The 26,394-nt window shown below is 40.5% G+C and overlaps 1 protein-coding gene across 8 annotated transcripts in view; it reads right to left on the minus strand.

Moving 5' to 3' along the window:
- Window positions 1-26,394, minus strand: part of NEK5 (NIMA related kinase 5) — a 71,066-nt gene that overhangs the window by 20,997 nt on the left and 23,675 nt on the right. For all 8 annotated transcript variants that reach the window (XM_079136159.1, XM_079136158.1, XM_079136155.1 and 5 more), the window contains 8 exons: window positions 22,752-22,936; window positions 15,293-15,359; window positions 14,318-14,434; window positions 13,175-13,261; window positions 10,857-10,949; window positions 6,796-6,876; window positions 6,493-6,561; window positions 4,641-4,767 (listed from right to left, as the gene is read on the minus strand). In XM_079136159.1, coding sequence (XP_078992285.1) covers window positions 4,641-4,767; window positions 6,493-6,561; window positions 6,796-6,876; window positions 10,857-10,949; window positions 13,175-13,261; window positions 14,318-14,434; window positions 15,293-15,359; window positions 22,752-22,936 — 826 coding nt within the window. The remainder of the gene's footprint in view (window positions 1-4,640; window positions 4,768-6,492; window positions 6,562-6,795; window positions 6,877-10,856; window positions 10,950-13,174; window positions 13,262-14,317; window positions 14,435-15,292; window positions 15,360-22,751; window positions 22,937-26,394) is intronic.

The raw sequence follows: 26,394 nt of genomic DNA on the forward strand, positions 1-26,394 counted from the left end.
ATGTGCCATTTTCAATAGAAAATCTGAAGGCTGGGTACAGTAGTGTGGGCTATAATCCCAGCTACTCAGAAGGCAGAGGTGGGAAGATCGCAGGTTCAAGGCCAGCCGGGGCAATTTACTGAGACCCTGTCTCAAAATAAAAAATTAAAAAGGGACAGAGGTATAACTTGGTGATAAAGTGCTTCCCTAGCATGGGCAAGCCCTGCCAAGTTCAATCCCAGCAAAAAGAGAAAGGAAAAGAAAAATGGATGGATGTGTGATTAAGTAATTCACAAGAGAAATACAAGTCATCAATAAACATGACAAATATTTCAACTTAGTAATTATGGGGATATGTATTAAAATGGAAGGCAATTTTCAGCCTCAAATTAATAAAATATACCTTTTGTTTCATTTTGTGGTGCTGGGGATCAAAGCCAGGGCCTTCAACCACTTAATCACCCCCAGCCCATTTTTCTCCCCTTTTCAGGCTGAAAAGAACAAACCCACACTCTCCTCTTCCTTGCAAACTCAAAATAACCTTTCAGTCCACCTCTTTCTCTGAAACTGCTTTCCCCAAGGTCACTCAGTGTTCCACGGGGCCAAATCCTGGGGGCTATCCTCGAACCCATCTCAGCAGCTTTTCTCTTCCAGCCCCCCTGTGCCTCCCCCAGGAACTCCACCCACTCCTTTGTCCTCTGGTGTCCATCTCTCCCGATTCTCTCAATACTTGTCTGAATAGTACTAGGGCTCTCTCTCTCTCTCTCTCTCTCTCTCTCTCTCTCTCTCTCTCTCTCTCTCATCCCCCTGCCTGCGTATTCTTGACCAACAGCAAAGTTTATAGCATGTATATGCTAAGGACTGGAAACGTAACCTCAGCTCTGATTTGCCCCAGAACTCCAGTCTCATACAGTTAACAAACATCTCCAGTTTAGCTGTGGGTGTAGCTCGGTGGTTGAGCACTTGCCTAGCATTATAAGGCCCTGGGTGGATCACCAGCCTTGCAATAAATGAATGAATAAATAAATAAACATCTCCAACTAATGCTTATAAACACCTTCAGATGTTTCAAATTTAGATTGTGACATGATCTCTACTGATTGCCCTCTACCTGATGTGCCTTGGTCAGTAACAACTTCATGCGTCTGAATTAGAAAATAGGAAGTCTCTGTGAGCCTCTCCCCTCCTTCCACCTACACTCTTGGCTCTGCACTGCTCTGGCCCCTGCGCCTGTCTTTTCCCAGCTGGAGCAGCCTCCAGCCTTCAGTCTTGCCCCTCCAGGCCATCTGCTTCCTGCAGCCAGCATGATCTTTTTCAAACACACAGAGGATTCTGCTCCCTTTGATGGAAAGTCATCACCCACATGGGATAAAGCCCAGGCTCCGTGGCATGCCAAGCCCTGGAGGAGAGGGGGTCTCCCTAACTCTCGCCAGCTGGCACTCCAACAGTGATTGGCATTTCTTTTTTTTTTAACAGATGAAGACCAGATTCTTTATTATAGAAATACCTGGAGCTTAGTAATATCAATTATACCGTCCTTTGTGCAGCTAACTTTTCGAACTTACCACATTAAGGTAAAATGGAAATTTGGAATGCATTCAAATATTCTGATGGATTACACAACACTAGTGATCCAGAAAATCTTAGCGCTAGGAACTAATCAATATTGCTTTCCAATCATTCTCATGGACCTGGTACCCCAACCTTACCCAGCTATGCTGGACACCTGTGAAAACCTGGCAGATACATCCCTCTTGATTCCAGCGTTTGCGGACTTGAATATGTTTGTTTTTGTACACTATTCTTGCCTAACTCTTCTATTGTCAATACCTCTGCCATCAATGCTGTGGCAGTCGATTATTGTTTTCCAACCCCACTTAGTAGAGACTATTTAGGTAAAAGTGTGAATGATTAGTTGTATCCCAGTATGAAACCAATTCCCAAGATGAACAGGTTCCATATTAGACAAGGAAGGCCTTCACCTTTTGTTGTGACAGGACAATAGTTTCCAAGTAACTTCTCTGGTAAGAGTTCTCATTACTATTACCACCGTGGTAATGATTCATATTGGAACTTGACCGAGAAACATACTTGGGGACAAGGTAGATGCTTTTCACAAATGGACTTCTTCCTTCCTGGTAATTACAGAAAATTTTTCTTGGAATGCCACTCATATGGCATTTTACAGTGCGACTAATGCTTCCAATCTGAGAATACACTGGACCCACCAGAAACCCATGAGGATGCTTGTATACATTGTTAACGACAACCCAATTTGTGCATTAATGTATCTTGGATGGTTATTCCCAACATTACTTCGGACAATGGTAAAAATCTACCCCTTCACTTAGGACATAGGCTGGTGGTGAATTCAATGAATAATTCATCATTAGTTGGTTCTGTAAATGTGGTTTCGCTGCCAAAAGTATCTGTGGATGTGTAGGTCAGTGGAGAAATCAGTGAACAGTTCTTTGAAGTAAAATATGCACCAGAATCTGTAGTTGAAGAGCCCACAGATTGAGGCGTAGTGTAATGGGTTGTATTGGTTCCAGTAATATTTGTATTGGTAAATCCACTTGATGAATAAATGCAGGAACTGTAACAGTATTTGGAGGGTCTAACAGTGGAAATAATATGGCAGGCTTATCATGTGAGGTGAAAAATCTCTGTGTTGATTTATAACTCTATTCAACCTGCATGTTACAGTTCTGCAACAGGAAAACATAAGGGGCTTGCCTAGAAAACCTGGAGGCAGAATGCTCAGATGTTGGGGGCAGAGTGGGAATGATGAAAAGAGAAAACACCCAGAGTTTCATGGAAATCCATTCGTGCATTTGCTCAGAAAACTGTGTTAGGTTGCAGCTTTACTCTGTGTGCATAGGGAAAGCTCAATTCCAGGAACCAGAGCAGAACTGGACATCAGAGAGAACACCTGATGCTGTGCTCCCCTGCGATCACCGCCATGGCCAAGGAGGAACTTGACTAAGACACATCATGGTAAGTGTGCTCTGGGTTCAGCACTGTAATCCCAGTGACTCTGGAGTCTAGTCTGAGGCAGGAGGATCACAAGTTGGAGGCCAGCCTTAGCAAGATCCAAAATCTTTTTCTCCAGTGGAGACTGTTGATCTGCAGCAATCCTAGGGTCTGTAGATGCTTTTGCCCAAGCCAATCATTGGATGCGGTGGACGCTCACCTGTGATACCATCTATTCTGGAGGCTCAGGTGGGAGAATTGCAAGTTCAAGGTCAACCTGGGGAATTTAGCAAGACCCCCTTCCAAGTGCCCTGAACTGTCCCCAAAGAACGCGATGCAAGCTCAGTGATTGGCATTTCAGGACACATTTTGTGCCTCCTTTCCTTTGTTCACGACGCTTGTGCGAATTTGAGGGCAGCACCCAGGTTCCATTCATCTTCGAGCGCCCTAACCCTGAGCCCAGAAAGGGGCACAAGGAAGATCCTCAGTGAGAGGCTTGCTGAATTGTGTAACGATGCTTCCAGATGGAAACAAGGCAAAGGGCATTTTAGGAAGGGGAGACTGAGTCAAGTCAGATAAAGCAAATGCTCGCATGGCTATAAGGGAAGATGGGCTCCAGCAGGTTGTATGGATCCCACCACTGGTGCAGGAAAGAGGGGGCCAGGGTGGAAAAGGTGGGTCACTGCACAGTCAGGCCACACAGTGTCAAGTGCAATGCTATGTGGAATGGACTTTATTCTACATGTATTATAAAAAATATGTAATCTGATGAGGCTGGGGATATAGCTCAGTGGTAGAAAGCTTGTCTAGCAAGCGCAAGGCCCTGGGTTCAATCCCAGTACCACACACACACAGACACACATATATGTATATATGTAAAATCTGCACAGGGTAATAATATAGTTGTATCAACCAGGTAGAGAACAAAGGGAATAAAGAAGAACTACTAGATAAAAGGAGAATACATAGAAGAATAAGAAATGCAACGAAGGGAAGGCAGAGGGAAAATTAAGGGAACGGCATTCATTAAGCATCCAAGATTTGGCGGGTACTTTATATATCATATCTTACTTTTGTCCCCTTCATCATCCTGTGTGACTATTGCTACCATTACTATCCCATATTCCTAACAGGCAACTGACATTAGAGCAGGGAAGTAACTTGTGAAAGACAGGTCACACGATCAGAGATCACAGTGCCAGGTGGGATTTAAACGCCCATTGGGCTCCAAAGCCCACGAACTTCCTACCCTACCATTCTGCTGAGGCTGAACCCTAAGCCAGAGGTAGACGGAATGAAGGAGGAGGAAAAGTCCAGAGACCTCTCAGAAGAAATCGCCCTGGATGTGCAGCAGGAGCTGCCACCCTGTTGCTGACATTGACCACAATAAAGGGTCACTGGGAAGAAAGAGTGTACAAGTTTGACTTTACACGTGCTGAATTTAAGTTGCTCATGGACCTGTCCAGGGACTTGCCAGCAGGTAAAGAGAAAAACTGGTAAGTTGGAGCTCCCAGGAGAAGCTGCAGCTGCAGGAAAGAGCTGGTGAAACTCCTCATAGTGTGGAGCAGAAGAGGGCTGAATCTGGGGGTACGCAAGACCAGAACCAGGAGGAGCTGGGCAGAGAGAGGGGTCAAGATGGACTGCTAAAGGACCAGCTCCTTCTCACCCAGTGTTCCAGGAATACGTACCTGCTTCTGGGCCACAGAGTTCTTCAAAGGCTTTGTCTGTGTGATCCTCATGCTCCTTTATATGTTCATGTTCCTTAAACTTCATGCCATCCTCAAAGGTCAAAGTTTCATTGAGTATATCCATTGCCTAAAGCATTTCCACAGTATTACATGAGAAGTAAGCCATGTTGGTGGGGGGGTTCAAAACTTTTTGTGTTCCAATAATACTAATAAGCAAGACAAACGAATCTGTAGAGTTTTAAAGGTAAAACTATGGCCAGGCTCTGTGTTGTAGGTCTGTAATCTGAGTTACTCTGGAGGCTGAGGGAAGAGGATCAAAAGTTCAAGGTCAGCCTAGGCAACTTAGTGAGGCCATGTCTCAAAATAAAAAATAAAAAGGGCTGGGGACATAGCTTATAGCTCAGTAGTAGAGCACTCCTGGGTTCAATCCCCAGTATCACATAAAAAAGAATGGAATTACAGTGATTAAGATAAAAACAGCAATGTTTTCATTTCTCCTTTTTAATAGTAACAAGCACTGGTCACTGGACAACTTAATTTTATCCAGACTTTCTGTCTTCAGTATTATTCTACTTCAGTTCAATCCCACAGCATCCTCGGGTCCTGCTGTCAGGGTATAACACAACATTCTTTTGTTTAAGACAAGGGGGTTTCACTATGTTATCAAGGCTGGTTTCAAACTTCTGGGCCCAAGTGATCCTCCTGCCTCAGCCTCCAGAGTAGCTGACACAGCTCTGGAGCACCTGGAGACCTAATGGATGAATTGAAGTAGGAACTAACGATCACCACTATACTTTCTTTAGTCTTTATGTAGCAAAAAGCTTGTAAAAATATGAAATGATGACGTAAAAAAAGTTTTTGGTGGCTTTTATGAGGGGTTTTGATTTGGGGGATTGAAGCCAAGGTTCATCATGTGTGCTAAACACACATTCTACCACACTGAGCTACACCTCCACCTCTAAAGTTTTAAGATAATAAAGAACATGAAAGACTGGGGAGGTAGTTCAGTGGAAGAGCACTTGCCTAGCAGGCCATGTTCAAGGCCCTGGATTCCATCTCCAGAAAAACACACACACACACACACACACACACACACACACACACACACACACGAAGAGAAAAGAAAAGAATGAAAAAAACTGAGTATCAGATATGATTATTCATACTTAAACTTTGGTAATCTGAAAGGTGAATTTAGAGAAGATAAAATGAAATAATTGGTTAAATTTTGACATTTGTTAGCAGGTCTGATAAAAATGAGATGAACAAGATGTTGAAATCAACTAATAAAATGAGATTTGGACCTCCTATACTGTGCATTTACTTCTGTGGCAAGGAGAGCCCAAATACATAATTGAGATTTACCCAAAGACATGTACGAAGCTATCTGTAACTAATTAAGACCTAAAATGAATGTGCACAGTTTCAGGGTACCTGCTCAAGATTTTTAGGTCAGTATATTAGTTGTCAACTATGTATCCTGTCTTCTATTTTAATTTGTCAATGATAAAAATCTAATAATGTGAGGAAGAAGGTTCTTTTTTTTTTTTTTTGCGGTACTGGGGATCGAACTCAGGGCCTTGAGCTTGCAAGGCAAGCACTCTACCAGCTGAGCTATCTCCCCAGCCCCGGAAGAAGGTTCTTTATAAAATAAAAATAAATTTAAATAGAATAATTCACCTAAGGAAATAACCTTTATTTTCTTTAAAGGAGGATAAAAAGTATTTGGAAGACTCATTTGAACATCAGAGACCCTTCTAGGCATATTTAAGCAAATTTTTCCTACAGCCTGTAGAACAATTTCAAGAAACAAGATACACTCATGTTCTCCTGGGTATACTTAATGACGTACCTCTTTATCTTGGAGGGGATTTTCATCAGAAATACATTTGTCTAAATTAATTTCAAACCTCACTCCTCTCTATAAGAAAACAAGAGAAACCCTTAAATTGAGCAATTCAATAAAAGTCTTAATATTATAACACCCTAGATCAATTTATTTTGATATTACATGTACTTACACCCATTCGTTTAACATCACAAAATAGGGCTACACCACAAAATAACAAGTGGTGAGGAGAATCACATAGGCGACCCAGGTGTGGACCCCCAGCCAGCTTCTCATATGGAACCAAAAGACACAAATTTTGATTACCTTAGCTTTATATTTCTGTTCTGGAATTTTACTTTCCTTTATGTTCTGAAGTCTCATTTGTTTCAAGTCTCTTTCAATGTCCTGAAAGTTTAGAGAGAAAAAAAATGATTCTATCACTTTATATTTTTTGACAATTTTTAAATTTGTTATTTTCAGATATACATGACGGTAGAGTGTATTTTGACATATTATACATATATGGAGTACAACCCATCCCGATTAGGATTCCATTCTTGTGGTTATACATGATGTAGAGTTTCCCTGGTGGTGGTCAGGTATTCATATATGAACATAGAAAATTATGTCCGATTGCTTCTACTGCCTTTCCTATTCCCATCTTCCCTCCCTTCCCTTCACTCCCCTTTGTCTAATCCAGTGAACTTCTATTCTTCCCCTCCCCGCTTATTGTGAGTTAACATCCACATATCAGAGAGAACCATCAACATTTGGTTTTTTGGATTGGCTTATTTCACTCTGCATGATAGTCTCCAGTTCCATCCATTTACTGGTAAATGCCATAATTTCATTCTTCTTTATGGCTGAGTAATATTCCATTGTTTATATATACCACATTTTATTTATCCATTTATCTGTTGAAAGACACCTAAGGTTAGTTCCATAGCTTGGCTATTGTCTATTACTTAAAATTGATCAATAATATTTTTATAACCTCTGAATTCACAGCACTATATGTTTATACGATTTGATTTCTAGATTGAATCTGATGATAGATTTTAGAATGAAAACATGCCTTTGTAAAGGAAAATTAATAGCAATTCACTAAAAACTAAAGCAGAATATCAATCAACAAATACTTATACATTAAACACTGGCATTTCAATGGGTAAAAATTCTATAATGTGACAAAGCTCATCCCTCCAGTGTAATCTAATCTAATCAGATCCAATTTAACATAATTTTGCGGGATGGGATGTAGCTCAGTGGTAGAGTGTTTGCCAAGTATGCACAAGGCCCTGTCCAATCCCCAGCACCACAAAAAAATAACTTTTTGTTTTTTTCAGCACTATGGATCAGACCCAGGGTTTTGCACATGCTAGATAAACAGTCCATGGTCCAGACGTCTCCGCGGTGGTTAGCAGGGTGAAGCTAGCCGTGAAGGCCCTTGCTGACGTGGAGCTTACATTGTATGTAGTAACAGAGGTAATAAATGAGTTGACCAACTGCTGACATAATTTCAGAAAGTATTAGGTACTATAAAAGAAAATGAAATAGGGTAATGGGATGGAAATGAGTAGGGGAGGAGAGTAACCTGGGAGAAGCTATTTGGCATTTGATTTAAGGTACAGAGTGATATTGGGCCTTGACACACAAAGCAGACTCTCATGCAGAGGGGACATTGGGGTGAAGGCCCCCAAGCAGGTTTGTAACCTCTCAGATTTCTTCAAACTCCAGAATGGAGCTCTTGGCTGCCCCTACCACACACACACACACACACACACACCCAAGCAGGGGGCACTGCATTCTGCCTGTGGGCAGGACAGAGTACCAGGGATCAGAGTCACCCCCAACCAGAAGCCACATCAAGTCCAGCAGCAATGGTTTTTAACACATTAGACATCCAGAATGAAAAACGAGGATCCTTGAGAAACAAGTGAGATGGCCCTCCAGCTGTCCCCACCCACGTCTTGTGTGTGTGTGTGTGTGTGTGTGTGCGCAAGCATGTGCACTGGGGATTGAACCCCGGGGGCACTTTACCACTGAGTTACATTCCCAGCCATTTTTAGTTTTTATTTTGAAACAGGGTCTTGCTAAATTGCTAAGGTTGACATTGAACTTTTGATCTTCCTGCCTCAGCCTCCTGAGCCTCAGGGATTACAGACATGAGCCACCACACCCAGGTTCCCAGCCTAAATCTCCAGAGTCTGCAGGCCTTGGTGGAGGGATGCTGAGCTGGGCAGACTCTGCAGTGACAAGACAAAGCTGAGAACTTGGAATCTTAAGGCTGCTAGGGGCGGGGGGGAGGCAAAAAAATAACAGAATGAATCAAACAACATTGCCCTATGTAAATTTATGATTTTTAATTAAAATAAAATTTTAAAAAATAATGATAAAAAAAAAAAAAGACTGCTAGAGTCCCAGAGAGGAGAGAGCTATGCCAAAAGAACTGGAGCTCCTGTACAGTGCTGGAGGGAATGTATCAGTACAACCACTTTGCAAACCCATCTGGCAGTTTCTTAAAAAGTTAAACATGGTATGGTGGTGCACGCCTGTAGTTCTAGCTGCTCAGGAGGCTGAGACGGGAAGATTGAGAGTCTGCAACCTGCCTGGGCAACACAGCAAGAACCTATTTCATATTTTTAAAAAAGAGAGGTAACTGGGAGTGTAATTCAGTGGTAGGACACTTGTTTAGTATGTGTGAGGCCCTGGATTCTATCCCCAGCACTGCAAAAAAAAAAAAAAAAAAAAAGTTAAATATAAACCTATTATATGATCCAGTCACTCCTGTCCACTCTATCCAAAAGAAAAGAAGCATATGTTCACACACAAAATTATATATGAATGTTTATAGAAGCTTTATTTGCGATAAGCTGGGAACAACCCAAATATCCATCTATAGCTGAATGGAAAACTAGATTTTGATACCATCACCTGATGGAATATACTCAGCAATAAAGAGGAATGATACTATTGATAGTGAACAGACAGATGTGAACGGTGGTAACATGAGGTTAAGGGAATAATTCTACAAAACTGGCCCCCTGTGCTGACCCCCACATGCTTTCTTTTCCAGGAAGCAATTCACCTGCAGCCCTGCCTGGCCTGAGTGGACAGGATACGTCATATTCCTCAGCAAACTACCTGTTATCTGCAAGAGAAATGCAGGCCCAAGATAATGTCAATAAGAGGAATCCAGGTTACCCTGAAGGGGGACACTTTTGTGACCCTAGTCACAGACCAGATCCCAAAACTCAGGGAGATAACAATAATTCCTCCTGACCATAAAATCTGTAAGAATTCTTACAGATTGGTTAACAATCCAAATTAGAGTGGGTCAGCATGGACCAAAGTGACCTCGAGTTGTCATGGCAGTGGGGACTTGAAAGTCTGATGTCAACCTGCTGTCAGTCAAAAGTCAAAAGTGAACCTGGGCGGAACTCTCTGGAAACTTCTCTGGTATCCCCAATAAAACTAGAGTGTAGGAGTGGCACACTGCCCCTCTTCTCTCCCCTGAGAGTGTCCCCTTTCCATCCTTTCTAACAATTGCCTGTTACTCTGAGTGACACGTCTAAAATCCTTCTAACTTTATTGTAAGAATTAGGACTTGAAGGGGGGTCTTTTTGCTGCCTCAGTTTCCCAGAAGGCCTCAGTTCGTAACACTATTAATATCACCATGTGGATAAATCTCATCATTTATTATGTTGAATGAAGGAAGCCTACAAGAGAGTGCGTGCAGCACGGTCCCATTTATAGACTGCAAGCTAACCTAGAAAGTGACAGACAGCAGATCTGATGTGAGAGGAACCGCAAAGAGAAACTAGAGAAAGAAATTGACAAGACAGCATCTGAGTTTTTAAAAGGTCCCCACAAGATTCTGTTGCACAGTGAGAGGTAAGAAGCACCAGGCTGGAGCAAGTGCTTTGGTATGGTGTAGGTGTGAGGTGGCCTCCAAATGCTCATGATAATGTAAGAACCTTCAGAGGTGAAATGACTAGCTTATGAGAGCTATAACCGAATGTGGATGAAACCACTGAAAATGGATTGTGTGTGGTAACCACAGGCAAGTAGAGTGTGGCTGGAGGAAGTAGCTCACTGGGTGTGAATGCCTTTGGGGTTCATATCTGTCCCTGGTGAGCAGAGTTCTCCCTCTGCTTCCCGGTTGCCCTGTCCTGAGCTGCTTCTCTTCACCACACCCTTTCACCAACATGTTCTGCCTCACCTTGGGCCCAGAGCTAGAGTAGGCCAACCATGAATGGAACCTCTCAATCTGTGAGCCAAAATAAACTTTTCCTCCTCTGAACTTGCTCTTGTCAGGTCCTTTGGTCACAGCAATGAGAAAGTGGACTGAAACGCACATGTACGCCTAGCAACAGCAATCCTACCTGTGCAGACACTTCCTCCTCAGGAGCTTCTTGGTGGAAGGGCAGGTCATTCTTCTTCACCAAATAGGTCTGATGACTGACTTTTGAGTTCTCCTAAACACAAATTGTATAGTCAACAAGAATGATTCTGCTGAAGAGCTGAAGGCTACTTTCAATACCTCCGCCAGGGTTTGAGTGGGTCTAGCAAGGAGACACGTTCCAGCTGACAAAGACTGAATAAAGCATTTTATTTAATTTATTTATTTATTTATTTCGTGGTGCTAGGGATTGAACCAGAATCTCAAGCATGCTGGGCAAGACTCTACCACTGAGCTACACCCCCGGCCCTATTGCCCTCCTTATGGTTCCTTTTCCCTGTGGCTGCCTCAAGCATTCCTTAAATGCTTCTTTCATAGTCTTTCTAGAAATGTCTGCTACCCAGTGCTTGCCTAGGATGCATGAGGTGCTAGTTTAAATCCCCAGTATCATCTCTCTCTCTCTCTCTCTCACACACACACACACACACACACACATACAAAGTCTGCTACCCATCTTCCCATCACAGACCTGCCTTAAATATAAGGCTGATGATAACACAAGGCCCCCCATCATGAACCAAACCTCAGTTCTGGAGAGAACCACCCCAAGCTACCCTTCCCAGCACATACTGTTGGAATCTTTGCATGATTCTTCCAAAGCATTCTCCTTAGCTCTACCTCTAAATTCAACTCTTCTTCTCAGACCTAGCTTAGTCCCGCCCCCTTCCTCCATAAAAAAGTTCCTCCTACTCAGCCTGCTTATCTTTGCTCCTATGCACACAGCTTAACTATAGTCAGTCTTTCTTATTCTAGCATTATTTCATACATGTGTCTTATATTTCCACCTATTTATGAGCAGAACTACATCTGCTAGAAAGATCAAAGGTTTCAGAGTCAGATTTACGTATGTATGTATATGCTGGGGATCAAACCCAGGGCCTCGTACATGCTAACAGGAGCTCTACCACTGAGCTACCTCCCCAGTTCCAGAGTCAAATATTTAAATATTTAGTCTGCCTTATAATATCTAAGTGACAGGACGAGTTACTCAACTTCTCTGTTTGGGGGCTAAATGAGATAGGATATGTGAGAACTCTACTCATAGCCTTCTGCATGCAATTGAATTGTACCATGTGCTCATTTAACTTTTAACTTATTGTAATTCCTCCATATGCACTGGGGCGCAGAAGCAGGGTGGGAGGAGGAAGGGAGCAGAGAGAGAGATCAATTTCTGCTCTGTGGGTTCTATTCAACGAGCACATAGCCATGTGGTGGGAGGTGGGAAACCACAGCCCTCTCATCGGAGGAGCATTCCAGAGCACTCCCAGAATTGAAATATCCATGTGATTTTCATACAGGAGATCTCTAGACACAGGCTAGCTGCTTTATCTACTGAAGGAGCAGCACATCTGCTACAATTTTAGATACTTTTCTGAAAGGGAAAGATTAATTTCTAATGTGGCACCTTTATAGAATTTTTAATAATCATCTCAGCTGCATTTGGATTTTGCTTTCTATAGTCTTGCATCTCTTAACAACAGGAGTATGTCCTGAGAAATGCATCATTAAGCAACATTGTCATTGTGTGATCACAAACTAAGACAGTTACAACATCACTAGGGAGTATAATCTTTTTGGACCTCTGTCATATATATGGGTCATCACTGACTAAAACCTATGCACTCATGACTGTACAGACTTTAGAACAGTAGGCCTGCCCATAATTGAAGTGAATCAACTCTAGATGTTTGTTTTTTTTCCCTCCTTATGAACATGAATTTATTCTCATTATGAACTTTCTACATCTGATCCAGTTCTAGCCTGAAGTAGTTGCTCAGTAAACTCTGACTGATAATGAAGAAACTCATAACGAGTATGTGTATGTGGTTGTGTTTGAGGTCTGTATGTGTGTGTGGTACTGGACATTGAACCCAGGGACTTGTGTATGTTAGGAAAGCATTCTACCATTCAGTTACCCCCAAGTCCTTTTTGTTTTGAGACAAGGTCTCACTAGTAAACCATAATAAAGTAAAGCTTTTATTAGGTCTGATAGCTTTCCTATTTAAAAAGGAATTTTGTATGCTTAGGTCTATGATAAAACTCTGTCTTGTCTATAAAGAGGTCATCACTTTCTGTTTTCCTTTTTGGTGCTGGGGATTGAATCCAGGGCCTTAAGCATGCTAGGCAAGTGGTCTACCACTGAGTTATAGCCCTGGTCCAAGGTCACTGCTTTTAACACCTAACTCATTTAGTCAACTCTTAATTGACAGAACAGTGTTTCCACTAGAAGAGTGAATTTACCTGCTGCTCTCTTCCCATCTTCCTTCTAATTTCCTTCATGTCGCTGTGGTATTGTTGGCGTATTTCCTCTAACTGTTTCCAATATTCCTGCAAAGTAAAAACTACACTCATGAACATTAACAAAACATATATAATGAAACAACATATAATGAACATAATCTCTGTACAGCCTACAAGTTTTTCACAAGTAATATTTAAAAAGCATTAGAAAACCTGTGGCTGCTTAAGATGATAAGCTACCTCTTTTTGACTGTGGCATTTCACATCCTGTGAGTGATACACTAGCATGGGACACAGATCCCATGTTCATATATAACCATGAGTGAATGAATGATGTAAAGTTCCTGTACACATCTCACTTTCATATATGATTCCTGTTATGGTTGAGCTGTGTTAAGTCCTTCTTCCTTTCCAGTGTCTCAGAATGTGATATTATTTGGAAATAGGGTCACTGTAGATGTAATTTGTTTAAATAAGGTCATGCGAGCCCCTAGTTCAACGTGGCTGGTGTCCTTTCAAGAAGACAGTCATGTGTAGACACAGACCTAAGGAGAAGGCTATGCGACAAAGGCAGAGATTGGAGTTCTGTGACTGCAAGCCGAGGAGTGCCAAGGATTGCCAACCAAGCCCAGAAGCTAGGAAGAAGCAGAGAAGGATTCCCTATAGGTTTCACAGGGGCATGGAACTGACAGCACTTCGATTTTGCACTTCCAACCTCCAGAACAGTTAGACAATAAATTTCTGTTATTTTAAGCCACTCAGCTTGTTGCACTTCATTACACCAGATTTGGCAAACTAATAAGGATTCCAAATAGGTTATCGACAGACACTTACTCTATCAATCCAAAGGACAGAAGACTTATGGACTTAGCTATGTAGTATTCTCTGAGAAAATGAAATCGCTAATTTATAGATTGTGTGTCCAGCGCCCTCTCGGGCTCACTGTGGGAAATAGAAGCAACACCTGAGGATAGTACAAGACAGAGATACAGGAACAATGGTAGGGGCTGGGGATGTAGCTGGGTGGCAGAGCGCTTGCTAGAGTGCTCCAGGCTGGCTGGGATCCTAGCCTCAGTATAAAAAAAAAAAAAAAAAAAAAAATCAAAAGAACAATAGTAGCCCTGGTATTAGACCGTTTTTCACCTGGTCCTTCATTTCATTTTTTCTAAACTGCAGCTCCTGGAATCTAGGCTTTTCTCCATGACTTCTTGGCTCTTGTGTCTGGTTGTAATTTGGCTCAGCAGAAGATGGACGAAGACCCTGCTTATGGAATGGAATCATTTATAAAGCATACTTGCATGTTGGAAACATCTTCTGATTTGATCTTGACCTCTAATGGATAGAATATCACTGAGAAAACTTGGTAGCAGGGTGTATTTTATGATAAGTAGTAGAATTTTCTCTTAAGTATAAAGCACTTTTTAAAAATGCAAACGTTTATGGCATTCATTCTAAGCAATTGATAGTTTATGCTATCATTCAAGACATCTATATTCCTCTTCTGAAGTGGTAAATTATAATTGTGAAATTAAAGCTCTGTAAAGGTTTAGTGACCCAGAGCTTATGACTGGGTAAAGGAAGAGAATTCTACTTTTGAGCACTTCAAAATCTGAGTAACACAAATAGCCTGGTCTCAGCCCCAGAATTCTGATATAGTACTAAAGGTTAAAGGTAACTTTCAATTCAAATTAACTACAGTAATTACTTGTTTTAATACATAGAAAAGTCTTCAAAAAGATTCAATTGGGGCTGGAAGTATAGCTCAAAAAATAAATAAATAAAATAGAATTGAAGAAGTGCAACACTGAAAGGGACCAGGAAAAGGTCCTTCACTCAGGAATTACCATTCATAGAAAAGGAAATTGAGGCTCAGAAAGCTTACACAAACTGCTCAAGGTCACACAGCAAGTGCTAGATCCAGGGTCAAAACCAGGCTTCCCAGACTCTGATTCCAGCCTCTTCCCATTATTCTTCGGTTAATAATTAAAAACCAGGGAAGGATGGCAGATAGTCTCGCCCTTCTAGTGGAATGAACTTTGACATAAAGATCCATGAATATTTGCAAACAGGGAAACTAGGAAATTCTTAATTGCCTCCCATATTTAGTATTTTACTTACCAATTGCTTTTCCACTTTTAACTTATACTGTTGAGCTTCTAATTTCCTTTGAAGATACTCAGCAGGCCTTAGAAAACAAGGAAGTTCAGCTTGGGTAGAATTTTAAATAGCTTTAGGCACCAATTTGACAAGTGTATTTTCAGCTTAGTGATGAGATTCACAAAGCACCTTTGGCAATATTTTTTTTCTTTTTGTACCAAGGATTGAACCCAGTGTTGCTTAACCACTGAGTCACACCCCAGCCCTTTTTAATTTTTTTTTTTTTTATTTTGAGACAGGGTCTTGCTAAGTTGCTAAGGTTAGCTTTGAACTTATGATCCTCCTGCCTTAGCCTCCTGAGCCTCTGGGATTATAAGAGTGCCGCCAAGCTTGGCTCACCTTTGTCTTTAAGTTCCAAGTTCAAGAAGCGTGGGTCAAAGTTATAGAATGTTCATACTGGGAAAGAAAAAGGTTGGAATTAAGAGGCAAGAGCAGTTAAAAAAAATAAATAATAACAATTGGGGACACAGAGAGGGTTAAACAGAAAAATCTTCAGATCCAGTGGTTTTTCCGCAGGGCAGGTTTCGGTCCCTCCAAAGTATTATACCCTGGGGGAGGGCAACAAATCAGGCCCCGATCTTCTCACAATTTGTGTGGTATCTAATCTACAGTTTGTCACTCCCAATTTTACAATGGCTGCCTGCCTGCTCTCTGCAGTATAGCCTGAGCTCCTGGAGAGCAGGATGGGGCCCATCTATCTTTACCTTGGCACATAAACGCTTAATGAATAAAGAAATGATGCATTAGGTGTCTCTCAAAACATTTGACATATTTTTCCCACAGGCTTCTAGTCAAAGCATTTTCAGATTTATACCTATGTTCTAGATATCTTTTTTGTGTGTGTGTGAAGTATGCATGAGGCCCAGAACCACCCCCCACAAAAAAAAAAAAAAAGCCTATCTTTTTTGCAAAATTTTTTGCAAAGAATTTCTTATAATTGGTGTTGGGGTTGGGGCTCAGTGGTAGAGCAGTTGCTTGGCATGTGTGACGCCCTGGGTTCAATCCTCAGCACCACATATAAATAAATTAATTAATTAATTAAAGGTCTATTGACAACTAAAAAAATACTTTAAAAAAAGAACTTCTTATATTATAGGTCACTAAGTAAAAACTACCACATTTCAGAACACAGGATAGACTATATGATAAAATATTTGGGGATACCAGTAAGTTCTAGGGTTCCAAAGATAGAACTATTACTTCAGAAATAACTCTTTAAGGAATATCACAATGACAGGTCCCCAGTTTACAAAGTTAAGAATTAGTCATTTTAGAAGTATGATGAATGACAAGCTAGTTAAAGTTCCTGCATCTAAATTCTTCACCTGTAAAATGGACACAGCAGCATTTCACAGTGGTCGATATGAGATTAGAGGAGATCAGGCTTGTGAAGGTGTCTGGCCCCTGTCTGACACATACAGAGTGCTTGAACTGAAAAGAGCTAAATTATAGCACTCATCCTTGAACACTTGAAAGAACCAAACTGGTATAGTATCTTCATTAGAAAAAATATCCAAAAGACATTCTCCCTACCCATTCAACCCTGTATAAATGCTGTTCCTCTAGCCCAGCCCTGGAATGGGAGCCCCGGCAGAGAGAAAGCTGAGAGGAGAGGGGAGGGTAGAACAAGGAGGAGGTAACTATTCATCAGAGGGGTGTCCTGGGAGATAGTGAGATGGAGCTCTGATGGGCAGGGGCACATAGGAAGAGAAGGACTTTCTACCATTCATGTGAGAGTGGGAGATAAATAATACGTAATCAAAACAATTGAGATCTGGCAGTTCTCCTATCTAGACAAAGAATGGAAGATCTATTTTCCCAGCACCGAGAAGAGATGAAGGGAGTTTTGTGGCTGCTGCCAGTTTACATGGAAAATACATATCCCTTATTAATTAAGTCCTACATGGATATTACAGTTTGAACTAATGGGCCACAAAATTTTTTAAAATATTTTTTTAGATGTTGATAGGCCTTTATTTTTTATCCATTTATTTATACGTGGTGCTGAGAATCAAACCCAGAACCTCACACATGCTAGGCAAGCACTCTAACACTGAGCCACAACTCCAGCCCTGGAACACATAATTCTTTTTTAAATTTATTTTTATTGTAAACAAATGGGATACATGTTGTTTCTGTTTGTACATGGAGTAACAGCATACCATTTGCATATTCATAAATTTACATAGAGTAATGATGTTTGATTCATTCCATTATTTTTTTCCGTCCCCCCACCCCTCCCACCTCTCTTTTCCCTCTATACAGTCCCTCCTTCCTCCATTCTTGTCCCACTCCCACCCCCCATTAAGTGTCATCATCCGCTTATCAGTGAGAACATTCCTCTTTTGGATTTTTGAGATTGGCTTATCTTACTTAACATGATATTCTCCAATTTCATCCATTTGCCTGCAAATGCCATAATTTTATCATTCTTTATAGCTGAGTAATATTCCATTGTGTGTGTGTGTATATATATATATATATATATATATATACACACACCACAGTTTCTTTATCCATTCATCAATTGAAGGGCATCCAGGTTGGTTCCATAGTCTGGCTATTGTGAATTGAGCTGCTATGAACATTGATGTGGTTGTATCTCTGTAGTGTGCTGATTTTAAGTCCTTTGGGTATAGGCCGAGGAGTGGGATAACTGGGTCAAATGGTAGGTCCATTCCAAGTTTTCTAAGGAATCTCCACACTGCTTTCCAGAGTGGCTGCACTAATTTGCAGTCCCACCAGCAATGTATGAGTGTACCTTTTTTCCCACATCCTCGCCAACACCTATTGTTGCTTGTGTTCTTGATAATCGCCATTCTAATTGGGGTGAGATGGAATCTTAGGGTAGTTTTGATTTGCATTTCTCTTATTACTAAAGATGTTGAACATTTTTTCATATATCTGTTGATTGCTTGTACATCTTCTTCTGTGAAGTGTCTGTTCATTTCCTTAGCCCATTGTTGATTGGGTTATTTGTATTCTTGGTGTAGAGTTTTTTGAGTTCTTTATATATTCTGGAGATTAGTGCTCTATCTGAAGTATGAGTGGCAAAGATATTTTCCCACTCTGTAGGCTCTCTCTTCTCATTGCTGATAGTTTCCTTTGCTGAGAGAAAGCTATGTAGTTTGACTCTATCCCAGTTATTGATTCTTGCTTTTATTTCTTGTGCTATGGGAGTCCTGTTAAGGAAGTCTGATCCTAAGCCAACAAGGTGAAGATTTGGATCTACTTTTCTTCTATAAGATGCAGGGTCTCTGGTCTGATTTCAAGGTCCTTGATCCATTGTGAATTGAGTTTTGTGCAGGGTGAGAGATAGGGGTTTAGTTTCATTCTGTTGCATGTGGATTTCCAGTTTTCCCAGCACCATTTGTTGAAGAGGGTATCTTCTCCATTGCATATTTTTGGACCTTTGTCTAGTATGAGAAAATTGTATTTATTTGGGTTTGTGTCCGTGTCCTCTATTCTGTACCATTGATCTACCTGTCTATTTTGGTGCCAATACCATGCCATTTTTGTTACTATTGCTTTGTAGTAGAGTTGAAGTTCTGGTATTGCGATACCCCCTGTTTCATTCTTCCTGCTAAGGATTGCTTTAGCTATTCTGGGTTTCTTATTCTTCCAGATGAATTTCATGATTGCTTGCTCTATTTCTGTGAGGTACGTCATTGGGATTTTAATTGGAATTGCATTGAATCTGTATAGCACTTTTGGTAGTATGGCCATTTTGACAATATTAATTCTGCCTATCCAAGAGCATGGGAGATCTCTCCATCTTCTAATGTCTTCCTTAATTTCTTTCTTTTTTTTTTTTATTTTATTGTAAACAAATGAGATACATGTTGCCTCTCTGTTTGTACATGGTGCAAAGGCATACCATTTGTGTAATCATAAATCCACATACAATAATGTTGTTTGATTCATTCTGTTATTTTTTTCCTTCCCCCCACCCCTCCCACCCCTCTTTACCCTCTATACAGTACTTTCTTCCTCCATACTTGCCCCCCTCCCTAACCCTAACTCTAACCCTAACACTAACCCTTCCCTCCCCCCCATTATGTGTCATCCTCCACTTATTAGCGATATCATTCGTCCTTTGGCTTTTTGAGATTGGCTTATCTCACTTAGCATGATATTCTCCAATTTCATCCATTTGCCTGCAAATGCCATAATTTTGTCATTCTTTATGGCTGAGTAATATTCCATTGTGTATATATACCACAGTTTCTTTATCCACTCGTCAATTGAAGGGCATCTAGGTTGGTTCCATAGTCTGGCTATTGTGAATTGAGCAGCTATGAACATTGATGTGGCTGTATCTCTGTAGTATGCTGATTTTAGATCCTTTGGGTATAGGCCAAGGAGTGGGATAGCTGGGTCAAATGGAGGGTCCATTCCAAGTTTTCTAAGGAATCTCCACACTGCTTTCCAGAGTGGCTGCACTAATTTGCAGCCCCACCAGCAATGTATGAGTGTACCTTTCTCCCCACATCCTCGCCAACACCTGTTGCTTGTGTTTTTGATAATCACCATTCTAATTGGGGTGAGATGGAATCTTAGGGTGGTTTTGATTTGCATTTCTCTTATTACTAGAGATGTTGAACATTTTTTCATATGTTTATTGATTGCTTGTACATCTTCTTCTGTGAAGTGTCTGTTCATTTCCTTAGCCCATTTGTCGATTGGATTATTTGTATTCTTGGTGTAGAGTTTTTTGAGTTCTTTATAGATTCTGGAGATTAGTGCTCTATCTGAAGTATGATTGGCAAAGATATTCTCCCACTCTGTAGGCTCTTTCTTCACATTACTGATAGTTTCCTTTGCTGAGAGAAAGCTTTTTAGTTTGAATCTATCCCAGTTATTGATTCTTGCTTTTATTTCTTGTGCTATGGGAGTCCTGTTGAGGAAGTCTGGTCCTAGGCCGACATGTTGAAGATCGGGACCTACTTTTTCTTCTATAATCTGCAGAGTCTCTGGTCTGATTCCAAGGTCCTTAATCCATTTTGAGTTGAGTTTTGTGCATGGTGAGAGATATGGGTTTAGTTTCATTCTGTTGCATATGGATTTCCAATTCTCCCAGCACCATTTGTTGAAGAGGCCATCTTTTCTCCATTGCATATTTTTGGCGCCTTTGTCTAGTATTAGAAAGTTGTATTTATTTGGGTTTGTGTCCGTGTCCTCTATTCTGTACCATTGATCTACCTGTCTATTTTGGTACCAGTACCATGCCGTCTTTGTTACTATTGCTTTGTAATAAAGTTGAAGTTCGGGTATTGCGATACCCCCTGCTTCATTTTTCCTGCGAAGGATTGCTTTAGCTATTCTGGGTTTCTTATTCTTCCAGATGAATTTCATGATTGCTTGCTCTATTTCTGTGAGGTACGTCATTGGGATTTTAATTGGAATTGCATTGAATCTGTATAGCACTTTTGGTAGTATGGCCATTTTGACAATATTAATTCTGCCTATCCAAGAGCATGGGAGATCTCTCCATCTTCTAATGTCTTCCTTAATTTCTTTCTTCAGTGTTTTGTAGTTTTCATTGTAGAGATCTTTTACCTCTTTGGTTAGATTGATACCCAAGTATTTTATTTTTTTGAGGCTATTGCAAATGGAGTTGTTTCCCTCATTTCCCTTTCAGCTGTTTCATCGCTTGCGTATAAAAATGCTGTAGATTTATGCACGTTGATTTTATAGCCTGCTATTTTGCTGAATTCATTGATGAGGTCTAGAAGTTTTCTGGAGGAGGTTTTTGGATCCTCTAAATATAGAATCATGTCATCCGCAAATAGTGACAGCTTAAGTTCCTCTTTTCCTATTCGTATCCCTTTAATTTATTTAGTCTGTCTAATTGCTCTGGCTAGAGTTTCGAGGACAGTGTTGAATAGAAGTGGTGAAAGAGGACATCCGTGTCTTGTTCCCGTTATTAAAGGGAATGGTTTCAGTTTTTCTCCATAAAGAATGATGTTGGCCATGGGCTTAGCATAAATAGCCTTACAATGTTCAGGTATGTGGAACACATAATTTTTGATGATCAAGTGGGCAATTTGAAACATGTTATGATGATGGGTGAACCATACCAGCACCCATTTTATCTTTAAAATTAAAATATCTACTACTTTTCCCATTGTGAATTTCTAAAGAAATCATTCTTTTACCACTATTCCTCATCTAATTTTCACTACTTATTGACAAGATCAACATTACACGTCTCTTATGTTTTTCACAATTCATCCAAAATTTTGCTTGCTTGGCGTGTACGAGGTCATGGGTTCGATCTCCAGTGACACACACAAACACACACACACATACACACACACATTCAACAATAAATAACCAAAGTCACTAAAGTTAACAAATCCCCAACACTGAACAACAACAACAAAAACAACACAAAGTGATGACAAAACATTAAAAAAAAAAAAAAAAAAAGTGGGAATGTATGTAGGTCTGTGGTAGAGTGCTTACTCAGCATGCTGGAGGCCCTGGGTCAATCCCCCAGCTCCACCGTGCAGAAACAACAACAAAAACCCCTCTCAGGCATGAGTCTTCATGCCTGTGATGGCTTCCATCATTTTGAACACAGGAACACCGATATTAGTATGAAAAAAAAAAAAAACAAAGAATAAAAAGAAAATATTGTAGATCTGCAGAGATTTATTAAGGTAAACTTAAAAAAAAAAATCTACCATAAGAGCAACTTCAGGCTATTATTCTCTTTTGAATGCATCCATATTTTGAATATCCCTAGAATAGAAATGCAAAATGAAATCTATTTCACTTTTCTAATCTTCTTAAATGATCATTTGATTTTAATGATTCAATTATTAATGATTCTTATAAATAAACTCCTTGGAAAGTGAAATAAATACAACTGTTTTATTCACCCCTTAGAAGTGGAACTCACTAGGAGGAAGGAAAAAAATTAAAAATTCAAGAATGTGCCTGTGATCCCAGTGACTGGGGAAGCTGAAGTGGGAGGATGGCAAATTGATGGCCAACCTTAGAAGACCCTGTCTTCAAATAATAAAAAGGGCTGGGGATGTGGCTCAGTGATTATGCACCCCTGGGATAAAAAAAAAAAAAAAGTTCCAAGAGGATGAAGCTTACCTACAGTTAAATAGTTCCATGAGTAAGAAAATAGGCTAAACCAGACTTGAGATGATAAAAGGGCCAAGGAAACTGAATGAAAAGTTTAAAGATTTTGTAAGTTCTTCCTCAATTATTTGTTTTAGGAGAATTTGGAAGAATTTCAGAAAACAGAGCTAATAAATGAGACAGAGGGATCATTTGAGCCCAGGAATTTGAGACCATTCTGGGCAACAGAGCAAGACTATCTCAAAACCAACCGACAAAAAGGAATGCTGATACATAAAGATATTTTCAGAGGACCAAAGCTTAGTTTAGACTGCCACATTACCATTGAGCAGGTGACAGACTGTGACTTTCTTCTTGATAAGAATTCTCCTCAGTTCCAGAGTCTTTCTGAAGAACATAGTGATAACTCGGTTCACTGGCTCTCTTTCTCAACAAGTCAAGTTGTGCATAATAAAAATCATAATGTCCACAAACTGCAGCAAATTGGGGCCTTTCTATCATTTTTATCTGAGAGATTGAAAAGAAGAGGGAAGATTTTTTTAAAAGACATAATACAAATCTATAATTGACCATTTGATTGCTGCTATGACCAGCATTAAAGGTATATTTTTGTTTTTATTCTAGAGCTGTTTTTAGAGAAAAATAATGTTAGAGTTCCCAAATCCTAGAGTTGAAAAGACCTTAGAAATCTAAGTATTTATAGTACAGCAGTTTAATAATTATAACCTTTTTTGTAATTTTGAGTCACATGTATGTCATGACTAGTGTGTAAAAAATAGTGTCCCTAGCCAAGGTCTTAAAGTTTACTCATAATTATTGTTTTCTATTTTTCATAAACTTTGTTATACCTTACTGTACTTTATGGGAGAATAAAAGCTATAGTGCAACTCACAGATTTGTGGATTTGCTGATAAATGGAGTAAATGCAATATGTCAGGACTTGAAAAAAAAGATGATGCTGAATCACTGAGTCTTGCTGAGAAAACACCAAGAAGGTCACACATGGGGTGGGATGGGCATAATACCCTCCCAACCTATTCCTCCCCACCACACACTCTTCCCAACCAGAAACACAAGTTTATCTCATCCCAGGGACAAGCAGAGGTTAACACGCTAGAAGACAAGAAACAGGCCACATTCAGATAAGAAAGCCAGACAAAACCTTGTGCTAAAGAACGAGGTGTCCTTGATTTACCTTTGAATCTGACAACTCTGCCTACCTAACAGTGGCTATTAAAGGAGAAAAAACACATCAAACCCCTGTAAAGACCTAGGTAGTTGGTACCATGAATAACCAAACAATGATTAAAACTTAAATGTTCTCCCTAAAAGAAAGTATTGTGCTATGGTCTACGTTCTTTGTTAGGCTATCTGACTCACATGTTAGACTGGAACACAGAATTGTAGATACCTGACCATCTTCAACTTACATAAATGGCACTTTTCGTATAGTTCTATTTAAATACTGAGGTAAATGTATAAAACGTGGTGTATTGGTCTATACAGAAGTTATATGTCTGTTTTTTTAAATCTTTTAAAGTGAGTAGTTACAATTTCACCTGAATACAGAGAATCCAGAAAAAGGTAGTACTGAGTTAGTTGTTGGAAATTGTTTAAACAAAGTTAAGGAGATCCAAGATGGCGGTCTAGAGGGAGGCTGCGTTCTTTGTCACTCCGCAACGCCGGATTCAGGCAGAGGATATCTGTTTCTCGGTGAGGCAGTTTTTGCTGCTTATCGATCCCCTGCTCTTTACCCCATTTGTCTGCTGTGATCACCTGCAATCTGCCAGCATATTGATGCCTTTTTTGAGAGCAGATTGCTCACTGTCAGGCGTCTATCATTCGCCATTTGCCTGCCCCTCGCCTGTCCATCGCCTGCCTTACCCCTATCCATCACCCAACGCTCGAGGTTCACCTCCCGATCATCCGACAGCTGCCAGCAGACTGACCGCAGACCGCCAGTGGAGAACCAGCTGCCTGCTGCTGCCTGGAAGTTCACTGTTACAGTACCTGCAGGTTTGATTACACGTGGCTGCCACCATTTTGAGACAACAGCCAGGCCCTGTAGGACCCCTGGCCGGACTGACTGAGTCCCGTCTCCAGGATCCCTCAGCCCAACCGATCACTCCCTGCCTCTGGGGCCCTCACATCAACTGACTACTCCCTGCCACCAGGACCCCCAGACCAACTGACTGCGCCCCATCACTGGGACCCCAGACCAACTGATGGCACCTGGCCTCCTGGATCCCACAACCACACCAAACACACCCAACCTCCAGGACCACCGCCAGACCAACTGCATCCCATCTCCAGGACCTCCAGCTGACCACATCCACCCCTGAGCTGCAGCTCCCCATTTGCCAACACATTTCGAAGCCAGAGTGGCCATCTTGGATAATCCTGGAAGCCGTATCTCCGATCTTCAGGTGAGGCAAAACCCATCCTGAGATGCCTGCTGGAGGCTTGAAGCTCATTGTCAGGTACCTCTCATACATCAGGCTACTGAACACTGGGAGGTTTCATTTGTACATGAATGTTATACAGTAGATTTTCTTTTTTTCTCCTTTTTAAAAAAAATATTTAAGTTTTTATTTCTTTATATTTCTTGCTTTCTTTTCCTTCTGTTTACCTATTCCCTCAGAGTTGCTTTCTCCCTTTTTTACATGCTAACATCCGATTTCTTTTGATTACACTCTCACCCTTTCTATTTTCTAGAACTTCTGTATATTCTTTTATTATCCCATTAACAGCCATATTCTTCATCCCTCTGCATCCTCTTTGTCCTCCATTAGAAACTGCAGACATTATTGTAAACCTGTTTGTTTTACTAAAGATAACATTTGAACACATTTTGTTTATTATGACAATTTTGTTATTGTCCCCATAGGGGCTATTTGGTCTAGGATTACATAGTGTCTGATTTGGGCACTAATATTGATCTCCCCTTAAAGAAAGGGTTTTGGAAACCTATAGGGCCACTATAAGCCTATGGGGGAAATCTGCAATACCCCAGATCTGCAGCGCTAGAGGGGAAGATACATGAACAACATGAAAAAACAAGGGAAGAAAATGATCCAAACAAATCTAGATTCTATAGTAATAGAATCCAATGACAGTATGTTAGAAGAAATGTCAGAAAAGGACTTCAGATTATACATGGTTAAGATGATTCGTGAAGCAAAGGATGAGATAAAAGAGCAAATGCAGGCAATGAATGATAATACCAATAAGCTGAAAGAGCACCTGCAGGAAGCAAAAGATCATTTCAACAAAGAGATAGAGATTCTCAAAAAACAAACAAACAAACAAAAAAAAAAAACAAACGGAAATCCTTGAAATGAAGGAGACAATAAACCAAATAAAAAACTCAATGGAAAGCATCACCAACAGACTAGACCACTTGGAAGACAGAACCTCAGACAATGAAGATAAAATATCTAATCTTGAAAATAAAGTTGCCCAAACAGAGAAGATGGTAAGAAATCATGAACAGAATCTCCAAGAACTATGGGACATCATGAATTGACCAAATTTAAGAATTATCGGGATTGAGGAAGGCACAGAGATACAAACCAAAGGAATGAACAACCTATTCAATGAAATAATATCAGAAAATTTCCCAAACCTGAAGAATGAAATGGAAAATCAAATACAAGAGGCTTACAGAACACCAAGTGCACAGAATCACAACAGATCCACACCAAGACACATTATAATGAAAATGCCTAACATTCAAAATAAAGATAGGATTTTGAAGGCCGTGAGAGAAAAGCATGAGATTACATATAGGGGGAGACCAATACGGATAGCAGCCGACTTCTCAACCCAGACTCTAAAAGCTAGAAGGGCCTGGACCAACATATTTCAAGCTCTGAAAGAACATGGTTGCCAACCAAGAATCCTATACCCAGCAAAACTAACCTTCAGATTTGAAGATGAAATAAAATCCTTCCATGATAAACAAG

Source organism: Sciurus vulgaris (assembly GCF_902686455.1).
Source record: "Sciurus vulgaris genome assembly, chromosome: 4".
In the NCBI taxonomy this organism is placed as follows: Eukaryota; Metazoa; Chordata; class Mammalia; order Rodentia; family Sciuridae; genus Sciurus; species Sciurus vulgaris.